This window comes from Bos indicus x Bos taurus, chromosome 29, assembly GCF_003369695.1.
Source record: "Bos indicus x Bos taurus breed Angus x Brahman F1 hybrid chromosome 29, Bos_hybrid_MaternalHap_v2.0, whole genome shotgun sequence".
NCBI classification, from domain to species: Eukaryota; Metazoa; Chordata; class Mammalia; order Artiodactyla; family Bovidae; genus Bos; species Bos indicus x Bos taurus.
The window spans coordinates 49,387,340-49,405,764 of NC_040104.1; the positions used below are offsets into that span (position 1 = coordinate 49,387,340).

General features: G+C 48.4%; 1 protein-coding gene across 1 annotated transcript; it reads left to right on the forward strand.

The window, feature by feature from the left end:
* The first annotated feature begins 1,876 nt into the window (after positions 1–1,876).
* On the forward strand, positions 1,877–17,333 carry MTNR1B (melatonin receptor 1B). The gene is made up of 2 exons (XM_027532022.1): positions 1,877–2,099; positions 15,880–17,333. Exons 1-2 carry the CDS (start codon positions 1,877–1,879, stop codon positions 16,785–16,787), a joined length of 1,131 nt encoding a protein of 376 aa, XP_027387823.1. The 3' UTR covers positions 16,788–17,333.
* Positions 17,334–18,425: the final 1,092 nt, after the last annotated feature.

The following is an 18,425-nucleotide window of genomic DNA, read 5'->3' on the forward strand; positions in this document are numbered from 1 at the left end:
GAGCTGCTCCTCACTGGCAAATCGACATTCTGGGTGAGCTTCACTCTGCCTTCTCTTCATCAACCCCAAGCAGCTCCCAGTTGCTGTTACAGAGCCGCCAACAAGGCTGACGAGCTTCATTTTGAGCCGTCATCTTAAGCTGCACCGGGACGTTTCTGTCTCCTGACACACCCGCTGCGTTTTCTTAAAGTTCCTGTTTTCTGCAATGACATTTCAGGCCTCCTGTCTTCGTCTCCCACACTCTTTCCCCCTGAATCCCAGCTAATGAGGTAGCCCGGAGCTCCCTGAGAAGACGGCAGCCAGAGGGGAACTTCCCCATCTCATGCTGATTTAGAAACACGTCCAAATTTGCACTGGCTTATGCTTCATTTCCCCTGTAGGGGGGAAAGCTTCTCTCTCCTAACAATAATCTGCCTTCCTTGGGCTCAGATGCGCTCACCTCTCAAGGCATTTATTGCTTTAACTATCATCTTCTCCTGCAACATCACACTGTTAGAGTCCCTCTCTCCGTTCTTTTGTTTCTGTTTTGTGTGTGTGTGTGCAGAGTGGGAGAGTAAAATGTACATTAATTACACATATACCAATAATATCCCAGAAATTTATTCCATGATCTGTTCCAGTCAATCTTCACCTCGCATTGGGCAACCATTGTTCTGATAACTCTCACCATAGATGAATTTCCCTGTTTTTGGACATCATACAATTGGAATCACAAAGAATGTATGCTTTTATACCTTGCTTCTTTTGCTCGACATAATACTGTTGAGATTAACCCATGTTGTTGTGTATCAGTAACTTTTACTGACGAGTCATATTGACAGTTAACAATCGTTTTATCCTTTCCTCTCTTGAGGGACCTTTGGGCTGTCTGGGCTACTATAACGAACCCTGCTCTGGACAATTCTTGCACAAATCTTTTTGTGGACATACGTTTCATCTTCATTTCATTGCTGGTCAAAAAATGGAATATGTTTAATTGTATAAGAAACTACCAAACAGCAGTGACTGTACCATTTTTCATTCTCATCAAAGCAGGTATTTTACTTCTTTGCCAAATAGATCATCAGTCATTTTGATTCTGGTGATGCAAAAAGTGGGTAAGACAGTACTTGGCATAAAATTACCCTGGAGAGGGATGAGCAATTGTTATTATAAGATTAAGTGCTCAAACACTTTAAATAAAGGGCATCTGCGTTTCTTCTTTCCTATAACCATACTGCACTCCTCTTTTTGTTCTAATCCCTTCAAAAAACACCTTATAATAACCCCCACTATTGACCATACATCTCTTTAAGTATTATTATGTTTAAAAACATGTTCATAAGTATTGTCGCGGTTTTATAAAGAGGACAGGGCTGAGGCATCGCCAATACTTCTCAGGTAAACAGCAAATAAACAGCACAGGGTCTTCTTTCTCCTGCAGCTGCCTGCCTGATCTCTCCTCAGCGCCTGGAGTTATGTATTCGCTTTAGAGGGGCAGTGCCCTTCTGACAGCCAATCAGCAGGTCCTGACGAGCAGCACCTTTTCCAGTCTGAAAATCTGGGTGTTTCTGGACACCCAGCTTCTTGGGCGGTGCGCTCAGGCGCTGAGGCCGGAACCGGGCCAGGCACGTGCTGGGCTCCGGGCGGCGCGCCGTCGCACCTGCTCCTGAGCGAGCCAAGCAGAGACGCGCTTCTTTCAGCAGCGCCTGCACCCCAAATGCTCCTGTCAGTCCTACGTTTTTCTCCGCCCCCTGCCCACGCTTAATTAATCATCTCGTCCAGGTGCCTCCGCACTGGCCTCCTCGCTGGTGCGCGGGGCTGGGCAGGGAAAGGAGCGCCCTGCCTGCGGAGAGACGGGGTGCGCCGTGGCTGGCGCGGGGCCGGAGCGTCCGGGATGCCGGAGAACGGCTCCTTCGCCAACTGCTGCGAGGCGGGCGGCCGGGCCGAGAGCCCCCGCTGGACTGGCGCGGGCGGCGCGCGGCCCTCCCGGGCGCCCCGGCCTCCCTGGGTGGCGCCCGCGCTGTCCGCGGTGCTCGTCGTCACCACCGCCGTGGACATCGTGGGCAACCTCCTGGTCATCCTCTCGGTGCTCGGCAACCGCAAGCTCCGGAACGCAGGTGAGCGCCGAGCCCGCCGCCGCGTCGGCCGCTCCCGGGGCCCGGGTCTCTGGTCTGACCCTGACCCCGCAGTTGGCCGTCTGGTCTGTCCTCCGCTCCCCGCGCCGCCTTCCCTCCTCTCAACAAGTCCCCAGGTTTGGTCTTGAACTCAAAATTAGGTTGAGTTTGCTGCCTTTCCCCGACGTGTGGCTCTTGCAAACGCACCGGGAAGCACTTGGCGCATCAGTGCCGGCGTGAATCGGGTAAAGATTTTCTCGAGCACTTCTTGGCAGAGCAGGGAGCTGTGAAAATAGGAGCGTCTGAAAGTCAAAGCTCTCCAAGGCGCTCCAATTTTTGCGGATTTGGATGGTGCCCCTCCGTGGCCACAGGAATCTCATCTTCAACACCTCCCTCCCCTGCCAAGCACTGCAGTTCACGCAGCACGTGCTTAGAAATTATTTACTGAGACAATGAGTAAATTAGTGGAAACGCTTTAGAGGGTTTTGGTCCGATATTTAGCTCCTCATCTTGGTTCCAAACAAGAGTGCAAAGACAGCCGTCGACAGCATCTACTTGGTCAGAACTGCATTGTTTTCAAATAACCCCCGTCTTTAATGAAGACAGGGAATTCGTAGGACTAAACGAAGATTAAAATAATAATTTGGCAAAATAGTGTTGCAATCCTGACTATTTCTCCCTTTCGATACACTCATTTCAATTTTCTCATATGTAGGTGTGCTAGGGAACAAAACCAGAGGGAGGGAGTCTGAACTCTGACCCCGAGGTCATCAGAGCATGCTGACCATTCTAGCTTTTGGAGAAGCTCAGTGACCCGTTCGTCCATTTGTCGTTTCCCTGTTTGGGCCTTAGGGGCAACTCAAATGTTAGAGTGAATTAAAATGAAAAGATAGCAGAAAACCAATCAGATAACTTAATCATGCTTTTCTAAGGAGGCAGACCATTCAGAAAGGCTATTTCTAGTACATTGTTATAAACACTTTATGTGACCCAGTGACTCCCAAGATTTTTTATCTAAAGAACAAACAAAAATGCGAGCTTCTATGTGTAATATTGGAAACCACATTTGAAGTAATTGTATGGTGACAGATGGTAACTAGATTTATAGGGATCATTTTGAAATGTATAGAAGTATTGAATCCCTGTGCTGTGCACTAGGAACTAACATATTGTTATAGGTTAGTTATACTGCAAAAACAAACTCAGAAAAAGAAATTAGATTTGTAGAGCCAGAGGCAAGAGTTGAGGGCAGAGGAAACTGAATTAAGGCAATCTAAAGGCACAGACGACCACTTCTAAGATAAGTAAGTACTCAGGATGCAGTGTACAGCATGGTAAATATAACACTGCTGTATGTCATATGAAAATTGTTGAGAGTAAATCCTAAGAGTTCTCATCACAAGGAAATTTTTTTTTCTGTTTCTTTTTGCATCTATTTGAGATGATGGATATTCACTAAACCTATTGTGGTAATCTTTTCATGGTGTATGTAAATCAAATCATCTTGCTTTGCTCCTTAAATATACAGTGCTGGGTCTCAATTACATCTCAGTTAAACTGGAAGGAAAGGAAAAGTTAAACTTTCTTTTTTTTTTTTTTTTTTTTTTGTGAGTTAAGTTTTATTTGGGGCAAAATGAAGACTGCAGCCTGGGAGGCAGCATCTAAGATAGCTCTGAGAGACTGCTGCCAAAAGTTAAACTTTCTAACTCAGTCATTTCAGTAGTGGTGACTTTTATTATCTGCAATAACTTTTTCAAGATAGTGTTGTGTTCTTGGACTAGAGGCTTATCTATTAGGAAAGAGCAGGATAAAATCATTTTGATCATATTGTCTTTTGTAGCAGCCACAAGGATTCATTTCCTGCCCGGGGAAGCAGGGCTTCTCTCCCAGATTATCAGGTGTTTAGAGGAGCCTTTGTGGGCTTCCTCCCTTGGGTGGGGTGGCTGGGGCAGGGTGCTGTTTCCTTTGCCCTCCTCCATCCACAGGCGGGCTGGCCTCTTCCCCTCTCCTAGCGAAGTTCACACAGACCTTATTGATTTGAGAGTATGGCTGGGGTGGGTAATGAGCATGTTAAAACGCTGGTACTCGCTGTGTTCATCCTTCCCGTGTCTTGGCGAGCCTGCTACAGCCCAGCACCAGAAAAAAGAATTTAATACCGTATCTGTGCGTCAAAGTGACAGTAGCTCAGTCGTGTCCGACTCTTTGCGACCCCACAGACTACGCAGTCCATGGAATTCTCCAGGCCAGAATACTGGAGTGGGTAGCCGTTCCCTTCAGGGGATCTTCCTATTTCTGACATTTTCCTGCCCCAGTCACGCAACTTAACCAGTTTTTATTTGACCCTTGGCTTTATTGATGATGGTCATGAAAAATCATTTGACAGACTGAGATTTCACAAGATGCCTGAAACACCTACAGCACTTTGAATAGTTAGCACTGCTTCTACTATCCATCGGCTTCCCTGGTAACTCAGCTGGTAAAGAATTCACCTACAATGTGGGAGACCTGGGTTTGATCCCTGGCTTGGGAACATCCCCTGGAGAAGGGAATGGCCACCCATGCCAGTATTCTTGCCTGCAGAATTCCATAGACAGAGGAGCCTGGCAGGTTAGAGTCCATGGGATCACAGAGAGTCAGACGTCATGCACACACACATATATATAATTTATATATACAATTTAAAAGAGTCGACACAACTGAGCAACTTTCACTACTATTTGTCAGTTTTTCCTCTTACTGAAGAGTTTGGAGTTACTTTAAGAAACATCTTGGACCTTTCTGTAATTGAGTCTAGTTCTTTAATTCATCCGTCTTAAGAAAATAGGGCTGTCATAATGAAAACATGTATATTTACAATAACTCAGGCACACAGCGCACATTAAAGTCACAGGCACATACTTAGCAGGTGTCATTATCCTCTACTACTGCTAAGTCACTTCAGTCGTGTCCGACTCTGTGCGACCCCATAGATAGCAGCCCACTAGGGTCCCCTGTCCCTGGGATGCTCCGGGCAAGAACACTGGAGTGGGTTGCCATTTCTTTCTCCAATGCATGAAAGTGAAAAGTGAAAGTGAAGTTGCTACTTGACTATTATAAACTCAGTTTCTCTGTTTGGCAGATTCTTATTGTTAATAACAGGGATGTTCCATAGCAGTGTAGATGGTTAGATTGACTGTCCTTTTGTGTGCACAGGGGACTCCCCTGTCTGCAACTTCTGTGCTCATGCCTTGGGCTAACTTTCTCAGAGATGGCCCTAGAGCAAGGCAGACAGGAAGGGAGGGAGGGTGGGAGACAGATGCAGAGCACTGCGCCACTTAGACGGTAAGGCCAGGAGTGTGTTTCGCCCCCTGCCACGTTTCCGGAGCCTTACTCCTTGAGTGGCGCGGGCGGCGTCTCCGCCTCCCCGTGCCTGCTCCCTGGGGACCCTCCACACCCCAGACTCTCCTGGAGCATCTGGGGACTTCTCCCTGTGCCCGCCCCTGCTCTCTGTCCCCTGTCCAGGCCGCACCAACATCCACCCCTGTATTTTGTCTTTTCCTCTCCTGCTTTTACAGAACCTTCCTCCATCATGTTCCTTCTCTCTCACTGTATTTTCAATTTCTCTTTCCCTTTAGCCCCTCTCCCCACCCCCACACACTGGGGATCCTTTGATTAAAAGAAAAAGTAATCTTTCCTTGGTCTTATGTGTCCTTCTAACTTCGTGACTCCTTTCTCCTTTTCAGCAGACATCTGACTAACGGTTTATATCCATTAATCACTCACTGCTCCCCATTTCCCCCGAGCCCCCTAGGTCTGCCCTCCTGGGAGGTGCCCTGTGCTTTGTGCCACTGGGGGCCGCTCCCTCCCGGGACCTTCCATTCCCTCGGCTCACCGGATGCTAGTTCTTGAACCTCCTTCCTCTCTTCATCTTTGAGACACCCGATCCCTGAGAGTCATCACTGGTCCCTTTGTTCCCCAGGTCCTCCTGATTTTGGTCTCAGAGTATCTCTACATGCCCCAATTCACACTCTTATCCTCCCCTAAACAAGCCATGTTCCTGGTCCCCAGACAGCTTTCCCCGCCCCTCCGCCCTCCCTGTCACCATGGCCAGACGCACCCCTGCATCCAGGGACCACTTCCTGCATCTACAGAATGGGGCCCAGCCCCAGCGCCCCTGGCACAAGCCTGTGGGGCTGGCGGGACTCCCCAGGGTCACAGCCCCAGCTCTCTGCTCCCGCTTATGGAGATAGGAGCTGCTGCCACCCGCTCCCGGCCTGTGTTCTCTGATGCTCTCTCTTCATCTCGGGAAGCTCCTCTGCCTCTTTTTGGCTAGAGAATATCTCCCTCAAATCCCTTACTACCCTGGTGGTAAGTGGTTAAAACCCTGAGCTCGGGTTTGATGCCTGTTCAGGGAAGATCCCATATGCTGTAAGGCTCAGGCAAAAAATGGAGGCTCCTTTAGGCTCTAAGAATTGCACACCAGCTGCAGACCTCAAGGGCTTCCCTGGTCGCTCAGTTGGTAAAGAGTCCGCCTGTAATGCAGGAGACCCAGGTTCAATTCCTGGGTCGGGAAGCTCGCTGGAGAAGGGAGAGGCTACCCATTCCAGTATTCTTGAGCTTCCCTGGTGGCTCAGCTGGTAAAGAATCTGCCTGCAATGTGGGAGACCTGGGTTCGATCCCTCGGTTGGGAAGATGCCCTGGAGAAGGGAAAGGCTACCCACTCCAGGATTCTGGCCTGGAGAATCCCATGGACTGTATAGTCCCTGGGGTCGAAAAGAGTCGGACACAACTGAACCACTTTCACTTTCTTTTTGCAGACCTCGAAATCAAATTTGACTAGGAAAAGAAGTAGCCAACATAGAGGTAGACTGTCTTCTCCCAAGACACTAGCTCAACCCCCTTCCTCAGCCCTCCTGCTGGTTGTTGGCTTTATAGTTAATATCATAAAAGGTGTGGTTACTGTCTCCCCCCACGACCCCACCCAGTCCACACAGCACTTCCCTTGCAGTATCGCTCTGAGTTTTTTCTCTCCCCACGGGACTGTGAAATCATTGAGAGCAGAGACTTTTATTCCATTTCTGAAACTTAATCTAGGTCTGCTGGAACAAATTGAAATGGACAAAATATCAAGAAAGCAGTGAGATAGAAGGTATTAATTTTGTGTCGTGAGGTGAGGTATACTCAGCACCACTCACGCCATCAGTACGAATCTCAGGGAACTGAACTGCCATGAGCACTAAAAGCCCAAAGTATATCTCATTCTTGTCCTCAAAAGCTGACTGGCACCTTCTCTAGAGTGTACTGACCCCTGTTGTTCCTGTGTGGCCAGCAGGCTCCCTAAAATTGCACCCCAGTGACTCCTTAGGGAGTTTGTTTTTTAAATTTTTATTGGTGTATGTTGTTGTTCAGTCACTAAGGTATGTCCGGCTCTTTGTGACCCCATGGACTGCAACACTCCAGGCTTCTCTGTCCTTCCCTATCTCCCACAGTGTGCTCAAACCCATGTCCATTGTGTTGGTGATGGCTTCCAACCATCTCATCCTCTGTCATCCCCTTCTCCTCCCGCCTTCAATCTTTCCCAGCATCAGGGTCTTCTCGAAAGTTGGATCTTCCCCAAAGTTAGCTCTTCACATCAGGTGGCCGAAGTATTGGAGTTTCAGCTTCACCATCAGTCCTTCCAATGAATATTCAGGACTGATTTCTTTTGGAATGGACTGGTTTGATCTCCTTGCAGTCAAGGGACTCTCAAGAGTCTTCTCCAACTATTTGAGTGTAGTTAATTTACAACATTGTGTTAGTTTCAGGGATAGAGCAAAGTGAGTCAGTTATACATACATATACATGCATTCACTCTTTTTGAGATTCTTTCCCATCTATGCCATTACAGAGTACAGAGAAGAGTCCCCTGTGCTCTACAGCAGGTTCTTACCAGTTATCTGTTTTATATATAGTAATGTGTATGTGCCTCTTGCCCATTCTGGCTTGAGGCTACTCACTGTAAACCACCTATAAAATGGAGCCTCCTGTTGTTACCCTGCACCATCCAGACTGTCAGCCACACACAGAAAAGAGCTGAGAGAGACGTGTCCTTACTGTAATGCAGAGATAGTCTCCATCAGCTAGCGGAAGGCACCACGGCACCCATGGTTCCTGGCCCACCGGCACAGGGACCCTGGTTTCCCAGGTGATGATCAGGAGCCACTGCCTGACAATGGATTCTTGTTCTGGATTAATGGATTAATGGATTAATGGATTAATTCTTGTAATGGATTAAGAGGCTGTCGGGGAGGTGTTGTTAGTGAGTGGAGGTATGGCCATATCTAGGGCATTCCTGTGATTTCTAAGGAAGAAGGACGTGGAATATCTGACGTTGGGATTACCCAGAAAGACACGGAGCGCTTGCTGAACACCCAGGTCCTTGTCTGGAACCCACTCTGTCGCTTGGACGCCCAGCAGTGCACAGAGTCTGCATCATCTCTCATCCATCCTTGTCTGGAACCCACTCTGTCGCTTGGACGCCCAGCAGTGCACAGAGTCTGCATCATCTCTCACCCAGAACCACTGGCTGTGCTGCGGACTTCCTGGGGGGGATTTCAGCCTGGCCCTGTTGGCATCCCCAGTTAGCTTAGAGCAGATCCTGAATCGAGGAGGTAAATGGTGATTTATTTACATGTCACAGGCTGACCCTGAGCTAAAGCTTCTGAAGGGCCTGGAGGAAATGTTACTGGGCCCACAGCCCCCGCCCTCCAGGCATTACCAGGTAAGTGGCCCCGCCTCAGCCAGGCTTTATCCACCATCAAGCACTCCTGGAGACATCCCTTGGTGGCAAGCATCTTCTGAGCTGCTGAGCCTTCAGGCTTTGGAGGGCTTTTCATCAGCTGAAACTAAACTGCGCTGCTTTAGACTCCTTCTCTGATGTTGCCTGAGCCTTCCAACTTCACATTTTAGCTCTAACTATTTTCTCTTTACTGAACAAAAATAGAAGCATTTTAAATCTCTTAATTATGTCTTTTAGCCAAATAGCCAGAAAGCTCATAATCCTTGTTAATTGCCCTCTTGGAGTCCTCAGTATCCCTGAGTGTGAACATTTTCATGTTTGACTGCCTTTTTTTCCTCCCCACAAGGTTCAGAGTCTGTATTTAGCATGATATGCTGCAAAACTCAGAAAACTGATGACCCATTAGGTCTTACAGTTTAAGATACTGAAGGCTGAAAGAGGAAAACTTAAGAGTGTTAAGTCCTGAATCTGAGGGAGTTTACACTTCAGGAGCAGTGTCCTAACTTCACCTTTCTCATCCTATAGGAATTCTTACATCTTATCTCCCAGGGAGCCTAGTCCAACATTATGAGCCTCTTTCTTGTTCTTTGTAATAATAATATCAGGTTGTCATAATTTTATGTAATTATAATAATATAAGACTGATATAATGCAGGTGATAATAATATAAAAATCCCAATAATAGGTAATAGCTAAGATTGTTATATGTAGGCTTAGCAGATGCAAACTATTATATATAGAATGGATAAACAACAAGTCCTTCCTGTGTAACACAGAGAACTATGTTCAATGTCGTACGATTAAACCATAATGAAAAGGAGTATAAGAAAAGTAGTGTATACATGTATATAACTGAATCACTTTGCTGTACAGCAGAAGTCAACACAACGTTGCAAATGAGCACATCATTGTAAATTAAAAAAAAAAGACTGCTATGTGCTTATTATGTGTCAGGTAGAAGCCTCTCTCATTTAAAAGAGAAGAAGAAAAAAATCTTCCACAGTCTCTCTATCAGAGGATAGCCCTTTCCAAGCACCAGTTCATTTCCCTCCTTCTCGTGAAGGCAAAGCAGATTAGGAGGGTGGCCTCCAGTGCAGAAGTGTGTCCTCCAGCGCTCACCGGGCTCGCCCTTGCTCACATCCCTGCTGGTCTCCTAGCTGGCAGCCGAGAGGGCACTTTCTCACTCTTGTGATGACCAAAAACTCTACACCCTCAATCCCTTTGACATTTCTTTTTCCTGATTTCCTCTTGTTTCTCTTCTTGTTTTTTTTTCCTCCCCTCTTTCTCTGTTCACATATTCTGGGTGCTAATGTCTTGATCTGTAAAATGGAATCAGCTGATCCATCATAAAATCAGCCTTAAAGGATTCCTGTGAAAAACAATTGAGTCAGTTAGTGTGAATGCATATTATAAACATTAAGGTGCTATACCAATTGTTTTCTTGTTGTTATGTGTGTTAGTGGCTCAGTCACATCCGACTCTTTGTGACCCCATGGACTGTAGCCCACCAGACTCCTCTGTCCATGGGATTCTCCAGGCAAGAATACTGAAGTGGGTTGCCATTCCCTTCTCCAGGGGATCTTCCCGACTCGGGTTGAACCCAGGTCTCCTACATTGTAGGCAGATTCTTTACCATCCGAGCCACCAGGGAAGCCTTTTTCTTATAACTAAGTGTAATTAAAGTAATAAAATGCTTCCATAAGAGTTTCCAAGCAATGCTTTGATGGTTATGGTATAAGATTTTGTGGTAAGCATCTTATAGAGCTTCCCGGCTGGCCGAGGGGTAAAGAATCCACCTGCCAAGCAGGAGACGCAGGTTTGATCCTGATCCCTGGGTTAGGAAGATCCCCTGAAGAAGGAAATGGCAACCCACTCCAGTATTCTTGCCTGGAGAATTCCATGGACAGAGGAGGCTGGTGGGCTACAGTCCATGGGGTCACAAAGAGTCAGACACGACTGTGCCACTGAGCACAGCAAAGCAATAAGCATTTTAGTTACTTATTTAAGTTGATGCTTGTGCTCTTAAATATATTCTTTTAAGTGGTTAAAATATCTCCATCTTATTTTTGCATACGCTATTTGCTTGCTAAGTGTAAGTTAAAATTATGTTAGATTTCAACTGAGCCCTTGTATGATTTACCCACACGATCCAGGGTTTTCATAAATATTGTGATTTGGGAAGAAAACAATATCCACCCTCAAAGAATCTGGGGATTAATTAGGAAATCTCTTTGTTGTTCAGTCTCTAAGTTGTGTCTGACTTTTTTTTCGACCCCATGGACTGTAGCCTGCCAGGCTCCTCTGTCCATGGGATTTTCCCAGGCAAGAATACTAGAGTGGGTTGCCATGCCCTCTTTGAGGGAATCTTCCCAGCCCAGGGCTCGAACCTGGGCGGCCTGCACTGCTAGGCAGATTCTGCAACACTGAGCCACCAGGGAAGCCTAATTAGGAGCTTATGTTAATATGAAAGGACATTGTTTTAGTATTTTTGAAGTAGTCACATTTTTAATAAATTACCTGTTCAGTTGTTTCAAATGCCTATCCCTGAATATAACTAATAAGAATACCTCACATTTGTTTGAAGATTATTATTATTTCTTAAGTCCTTTCCCATGCAAGATCCCATTTGAGGTAAATAGCCATCCTGGGATGGAGGCAGGCCCAGAAGAAGGGCCTTTGTGATTTGTGGCTGATCCCTTGGCTGGTCGTGCTTGATCAGCCTCATCCCTACCCCACCGCCCACTGCCCTCAGCCCCAGGATAACTCGACTCTTGCCCAGTGTTCTCACCCCCTCATGCTGGTCTCCCACCCAGCTCTCCCTACACGAAAAGGCAGTTTCTGTGTCTCTTTCCCCAACAGCACTGTGGGCATCTCAGTGGCAGGGGCATGTCTTTTAGCCATCACTGTGCCCTACCCAAGCATGATAGGTGCTCAGTGGACAGAGCACACGTTTTTGAGTAAGTGGAAGATGGAGGAAGACCTCAAGGCATGGGAAGTTTAACCTTGTTGGAAAGGATTACAGAGAGGATAGTGTTAACTTCCCCATCATAACACTCACAGCATCTCACTAAAAAATGTATTTCATTAATATACGTGGCTCCACTGGGTCTTAGTTGCAGCATGCCTGATCTCCTTGTCTTTGTTGAGGCATGTGGGTTCATTAGTTGCTGCATGCAGGATTTTTTACATTTACAATATGCAAGATCTAGTTCCCTGACTAGGATCAAACCTGGCCGCTCTGCATGGTAACCACTAGATCACCTTCACATCTCACTTTCATTTCATTGTCCCCTGTATGAGACCATGAGGTCTGTAAGAGAAGATGCATCGTTCTTGCTTACCACACTACCCTCAGCCCCAGCATAGTCAGAGCATCTGGCTGAGCCACCAGGGAAGCCCACAGTCAGAGCCGGTACCCAGTAAATACTCAGCAGTATTTGTTGAGCAAATGAGTCCATGACTATCTATTTCTGCATTGCTACTTTTAGCTCAAAGAGCAGATACAATTTAAAACCAACACATTCTTCTTAGAAAATAGAGTGGGCACAGGAAAGAGGGATGCAGAATTCTGATGAAGACCAGATAGCTCAACATCTGCTGGCTCTCTTCCAGATTAACACATCCCCACTGAGGACTAGATTTCCTGAAAAAGGGAAAGTAGGCCGAGAGGGAGGGGACCGTGGTGGCTGTGTATGTGGAGGGATGTGCTTTGTGTATGAATAATGGCAGGATTTCCACCCATATTAATACAAAACCCTGTTGTGAAGGTCTGTCTCCACTAACACGCCCTGTCTGATGGAGGCCGATGGAAATAAGTAACGCCAAGGCTTGTGAGATAAATGCTCGTTAGAGGCCTGTGCCCGGGTGATGGCCAGCACTGTGTGTCCTGCTCAATTTCTCACCTGTCTGTAGAAAATGGGTCTGGAGAACTCAGCCTCCCCTTGACTCTCATCTAGACAGGGCCTGGCTTCTTAGAGATGGGAAACATGGCAAGAATTTTATTCCTCTAATTTGGAATAGTCTGGAGACGATAGGACGTCTGGGCAGATGGATCTGCAGCAGGAACTGGTTGATTTCAGCCTTTTAGGAACGGCCAGAGTAATGGGGAAGAGTAATTGAATCACTTTCCACGTGGAGCCGAATGTGTTCTACCTACTGCTTACAAGCTGTTTGCCGCCTCTGGGGCGTTATTCCAGGCTGGGCCACGTTAACACCGCAGAGCTTGACTTGCTTCCTGAGAAACAGCGGGCTGAGCCGCACCTGCTCCCAGCCGCTCCTGCCTTTGTCTGCCCGTGCTTGCAAGGGCAGGAAGCTCCTTTGCCACCCCGCCAGGAGGCTGTGGGCCCTGCGGAGGCCAGCATCCCCACGTTGGAAAGAAGGGATTTTTGTCACAGAAATAGCCATGCCACGTGTGTCTGAGGAGGGGGAAAGAGGCTCCAAAAATAAAGAACAGAACCGACAAAGAATCATCACAGAGAAAAGAAGTTCAGGGACTTGGTCAAGTTAAAAAGTGACAGCACTGAGATTACCCCAGGTCACTTCAACTTCAGCACCCACTTCCAAATGTCAAAATGTCAAAACAGTTAATTTTTTTTTTTTTTTGAGGACTCTCTATACTGTGTTCCACAGTGGCGGCGTCAGTTTACATTCCCACCTACAGTGTTTTAAGGTTCTGTTCCCTTTTCGCTACATCCTCACCAACATTTGTTATTTGTGTTCTTTTTGGTCATAGCCATTCTGATCAGTGTCAGGTGCTATCTTCCTGTGATTTTGATCTGCATTTCTCTGATTATTAGTGATGCTGAGCATCTTTTCATAAGCCTGTTGGCCATCTGTGTGTCTTCCTTGAAAAAACATCTATATAGGTCTTCTGCTCATTTTTTGATCAGGTTATTTGGTTTTTTTGATATTGAGTTTATGAGCTATTTGCATTTTGGATATTAACCCCTTATCGGACATACCATTTGCAAATATTTTCTCACATTCAATAGACTGTCCATATGATCCATCAATTCCACTGCTGGTTATATGTCTGAAAGAAAAAGAAAATACTAATTCAAAAAAATACATATGCACCCCAGTGTTCATAGCAGCATTATTTACAATTATCAAGGTATGGAGGCAATCAACAGATGACTGGATAAAGAAGATGTGGTGTATACACATACATGATGGAATATTACTCAGCCATAACAATGAGTGAAATTTTGCCACGTGCAACCACTTGGATGGAACTGGATGCCATTCTACTTGGTAGAATAAGTCAGACAGAGAATGAGCACTGCGTGTTTCCATTTCTATGTGGAATCTAAAAATAGAACAAATCGTGACTATAACAAAAAAGAAGCAGGGTCACACAGAGACAAACTCGTGGTTATCCGTGGGGTGAGGGTATGGGGGAAGGGCAGCATAGCAATAAGGGATTCAGAGAGAAAAATACTAGGTGCAAAATAAACTGTAAGAATTGCACAGGGAATACAGACAATACTGTATAATAGCCTTAAATGGAGTATAATCTATAAAAATCCTGAATCACTATGTTGTACGCCTGAAACTAATACAATATTGTAAATCAACTGTAATGATTCCTGAGTCATCTGACAACAAATTTGAAAGAGGTAACCCCTCACTCTCTGACACCAAGTACGGTCTAAGTAGTAGAGTCAGAAGGACTTCTCAAGTGCTGCTAGATGTAAAGAACCTGCCTGCCAGTGCAGGAGACATGAGACACTGGTTCAATCCAAGTCAGGAAGATCCCCTGGGGAGGGCATGCAACCCATTCCAGAATTCTTGCCTGGAGAATCCCATGGACAAAGGAGCCTGGTGGGATACAGTCCATGGGGTCACACAGAGTCAGACACGACTGGGGCGACTTAGCATGCATATATGCACAGTGGAATCAGAAGCTGAAATCTACCAGTGGAGATAGAGAACAAGACTGAGAAATGAAAAAGCAGGAGATGCCCCCACATCCCAGGCAGGTCCTGAGATGTGCATTTCTTGCCTGTAGTACCAGCATGAAATAATTTGAGGGGGATTTTCTCCCACTAACTAAACAGATTCCTGAGACAGTAGAATAGGAAGGAATCTCACAGTTTACCCTAAGACAGGGTTCTCCTCCACCATCCAACCTGTATTTGAAAGTCGCAAGAGACAGGGAAGCTCACTGCTTGGAAAGCACTTCCAAAATGTCCAGATGAGCTCCTTTCTATTCAGTTACACCCTGTTTCCTTCAGACCCTTCTCTGGTGGCTCAGATGGTAAAGAGTCTGCCTGTAATGCAGGAGACCTGGGTGTGATTCCTGGGTCAGGAAAATCCCCTGGAGCCAGGCTTGGCAACCCACTCCAGTATCCTTGCCTGGAGAATTCCATGGACGGAGGAGCCTGGAAGGCTACTAGTCCGTGGGGTCGCAGAGAGTCGGACACAACCGAGTGACTAACACTTTTCCCTCAGATCCTAACTTAGCTCTTGACTCAGGAACAGTTGGGTCCTGGGAACTCCCAGGGAACTAACAAATGTCTTTTCAGTCGTTTCTGAGTGAGGTGACCTCAAGCATCTGAGGCTAAAACAGGCATTTTAAGAAGCCTGCTTGTGGGTCTTACAGCTTCCCCAGGAGTCTTCTTTGAGGTGGGGTGACAATGTGTGTCTGGACACGGAGGACTTTCTCTACCTTGTAGGTCTGTTTGTAGCTACAGGTGTAGAATCTGCTTTACCTGAGGGTCTGACTTGAGAGCACTCCCAGCTGAGTGGCTCTGAGCCCCCTTTTCCCAAACCCCCTTGGGATCAGACCTGGCTTTTCTGATTGCTGTGCCTTTTGGGTCCTTTCCATCAGCCAGGTGCTTTGGACCCCTGAGGTGGTCACTGCAGCCTCTGCAGGGGCCCCCCAGATGCACGGTGACAGTGGCACATCGGTGTCCTGGGAGAGTCCCTCCTGGGAGGGACAGAGGCTAGAATATTCTAGCATATTCTAGAGGATGAAGATCACACGGTCTCAGCCTGACTCTCTCCGCCCGTTTCTTGCTCCAGGTAACCTGTTCTTGGTGAGTCTGGCGTTCGCTGACCTGGCCGTAGCCTTGTATCCCTACCCACTGAGCCTCGTGGCCATCTTCCACGACGGCTGGGCCCTGGGGGAGGTGCACTGCAAGGCCAGCGCCTTCGTGATGGGTCTGAGCGTGGTCGGCTCCGTCTTCAACATCACCGCCATCGCCGTCGACCGCTACTGCTACGTCTGCCGCAGCGTGACCTACCACCGCCTCTGCCGCCGCCGGCACACCGCCGTCTATGTTGGCCTCGTCTGGCTGCTCACCCTGCTGGTCCTTCTGCCCAACTTCTTCGTGGGGTCCCTGGAGTACGACCCGCGCGTCTACTCGTGCACCTTCGCGCAGACGGCCAGCGCCGGATACACGGCGGCCGTGGTGCTCGTGCACTTCCTGCTGCCCGTGGCTGTTGTGTGTTTCTGCTACCTGCACATCTGGGTGCTGGTGCTGCGTGCCCGCAGGAAGGTCAAGGCGGAGAGCAAGCCACGCCCATGGTCTGGTCGCGTGCGGAGCTTTCTGAGCATGTTTGTGGTCTTTGTGATCTTCGCCATCTGCTGGGCGCCGCTGAACTGCATCGGCCTCGCCGTGGCCATTGACCCCGAAGAAGTGGCTCCCCGGGTGCCAGAGGGGCTGTTCGTCTCTAGCTACTTCCTGGCCTATTTCAACAGCTGCCTGAACGCCATCGTCTATGGGCTCCTGAACCAGAACTTCCGCAGGGAATACAAGAGGATCATCTCTGCCCTCTGGAACCCACGGCGCTGCCTGCAGAACTCTTCCAAGGGCAGCCAGGCTGAGGGCCCGGGCAGCCAGCCTACCCCAGCTGATAGTGCCCGGGCCCCTGTGCAGGCAGATAATCTCCCACCTGATGCCCAGCCGGGCAATGCACTCAGGAAATGATGGGAGAGAATCCACTCCTCGGGGGAGGTCAGCCGCCCGGGCTGTGCCAGCCAGTCAGAGGACAGTGCGCAGCTGGGGGCCCTTCACCCTGTGGACGAGAAGCCCCTCAGCACGCTGGGGTCAGGCAGTCAGGGACCCCTGCAGGTCCTGGAGGCCGCGTCCCAGCGAGCACATCCGGCCCAGCCCGCCCACAGTCCGGGTGCGCCGCGGCCCGGTCCCGCTCGGGCGAGGAAGGAGCAGAAGGCACAGGGGCCTGGGGTGCAAGAGGCAGCCTCCTGCCCACTGCTGCCCTCCTGGTTGGGCTTCCTGCTGCTTTCGCCCCTTCCCCTGAGGGGCTGCAGGAGGCCAGGGCTCCTCTGTGAGCGAGGCTGGAAGGAGAAGCTCTGCAGGGCAGGACAAGGGGTGCTCTGCAGGTGCCGCTCCGAGGACAGCGTCCTGCACCCCAACCCTGCCAGGATCTTCCCTACACATATGTGTGCACACGTGTGCAAACCCACACACACCATATCACACACACACATCCTTGTATACACTGTGCCCACCACTCACATCACACTACAGACACATTACACACACACCCCATCACACACACCCCCCCATATACACTGTACACCCCACTCACCACACTACAGACATACTACACACACACACAGAGCCCTATATACACTGTATACACCACTCACAGCACACTAAAGACATACGCACACACACACACCCTATATACACTGTGCACACCACTCACACCACACACATACTACAGACACGCAGAGCCCTATATACACTGTATATACCACTCACTTCAAACAACAGATATACCACACGCACAGCCCTATATAAACTGTATACACCACTCATACCACACTATAGACACACTACACACCACATCACAAAGACACCCCTATATACACTGTACACCCCACTCACACCACACTACAGACATACCACACATACACATCCTATATACACTGTACACACCACTCACACCACACTACAGACATACTACACACACACCACATCAGATACACACACACCCTTGTATATGCTGTGCACACCACTCACACCACACTACAGGCATACCACACACACAGCACATCAGATACACACACACCCTTGTATATGCTGTGCACACCACTCACATCACACTACAGACATATTGCACACGCACATGCACACACACCCCTATATACACAGTATACACCACTCACACCACACTACAGGCATACTGCGCACACACACACACACACACACACACACACACACCCCTCAGGCGTCTGGACTAGAGCCTACCCAGCTTCCTTTCCTGGTCCCACCCTGTTCAAGCTGTGTGACTTGCTTGTGTGATTGGCAGACCCCTACCCTCTGTCTTCCTCAGTTGCTCCCCTTTAAACAGAGACCGTGCCACTGCCTGCCCCCTCAGGGCTGTGTGAGGAGTTGCTGCGATGGCACAGCCTGAGAGTGAGGGCATGGCTGGCACTCGTCATCATTCCCTCGTCATTATTCTACCTACAGAGCGTGAAGGGTGACCCGGAAGGAGAGAAGCAGGGACACGAGAAGACTGGGATGGACGGAAGGGGACGGGAAGGTGTGTGTGGCAGTGGGGCCACCTCTGCCCCAGGGCCTTCCTCAGCCTGTGTATTC

Excerpts from the sequence above, each read along its gene's own strand:
- MTNR1B (XM_027532022.1), top strand. The coding sequence starts at position 1,877 with ATGCCGGAGAACGGCTCCTTCGCCAACTGCTGCGAGGCGGGCGGCCGG. Across the intron at positions 2,100-15,879 it reads CCGCAAGCTCCGGAACGCAG|GTAACCTGTTCTTGGTGAGT; the intron begins GTGAGCGCCGAG and ends TTCTTGCTCCAG.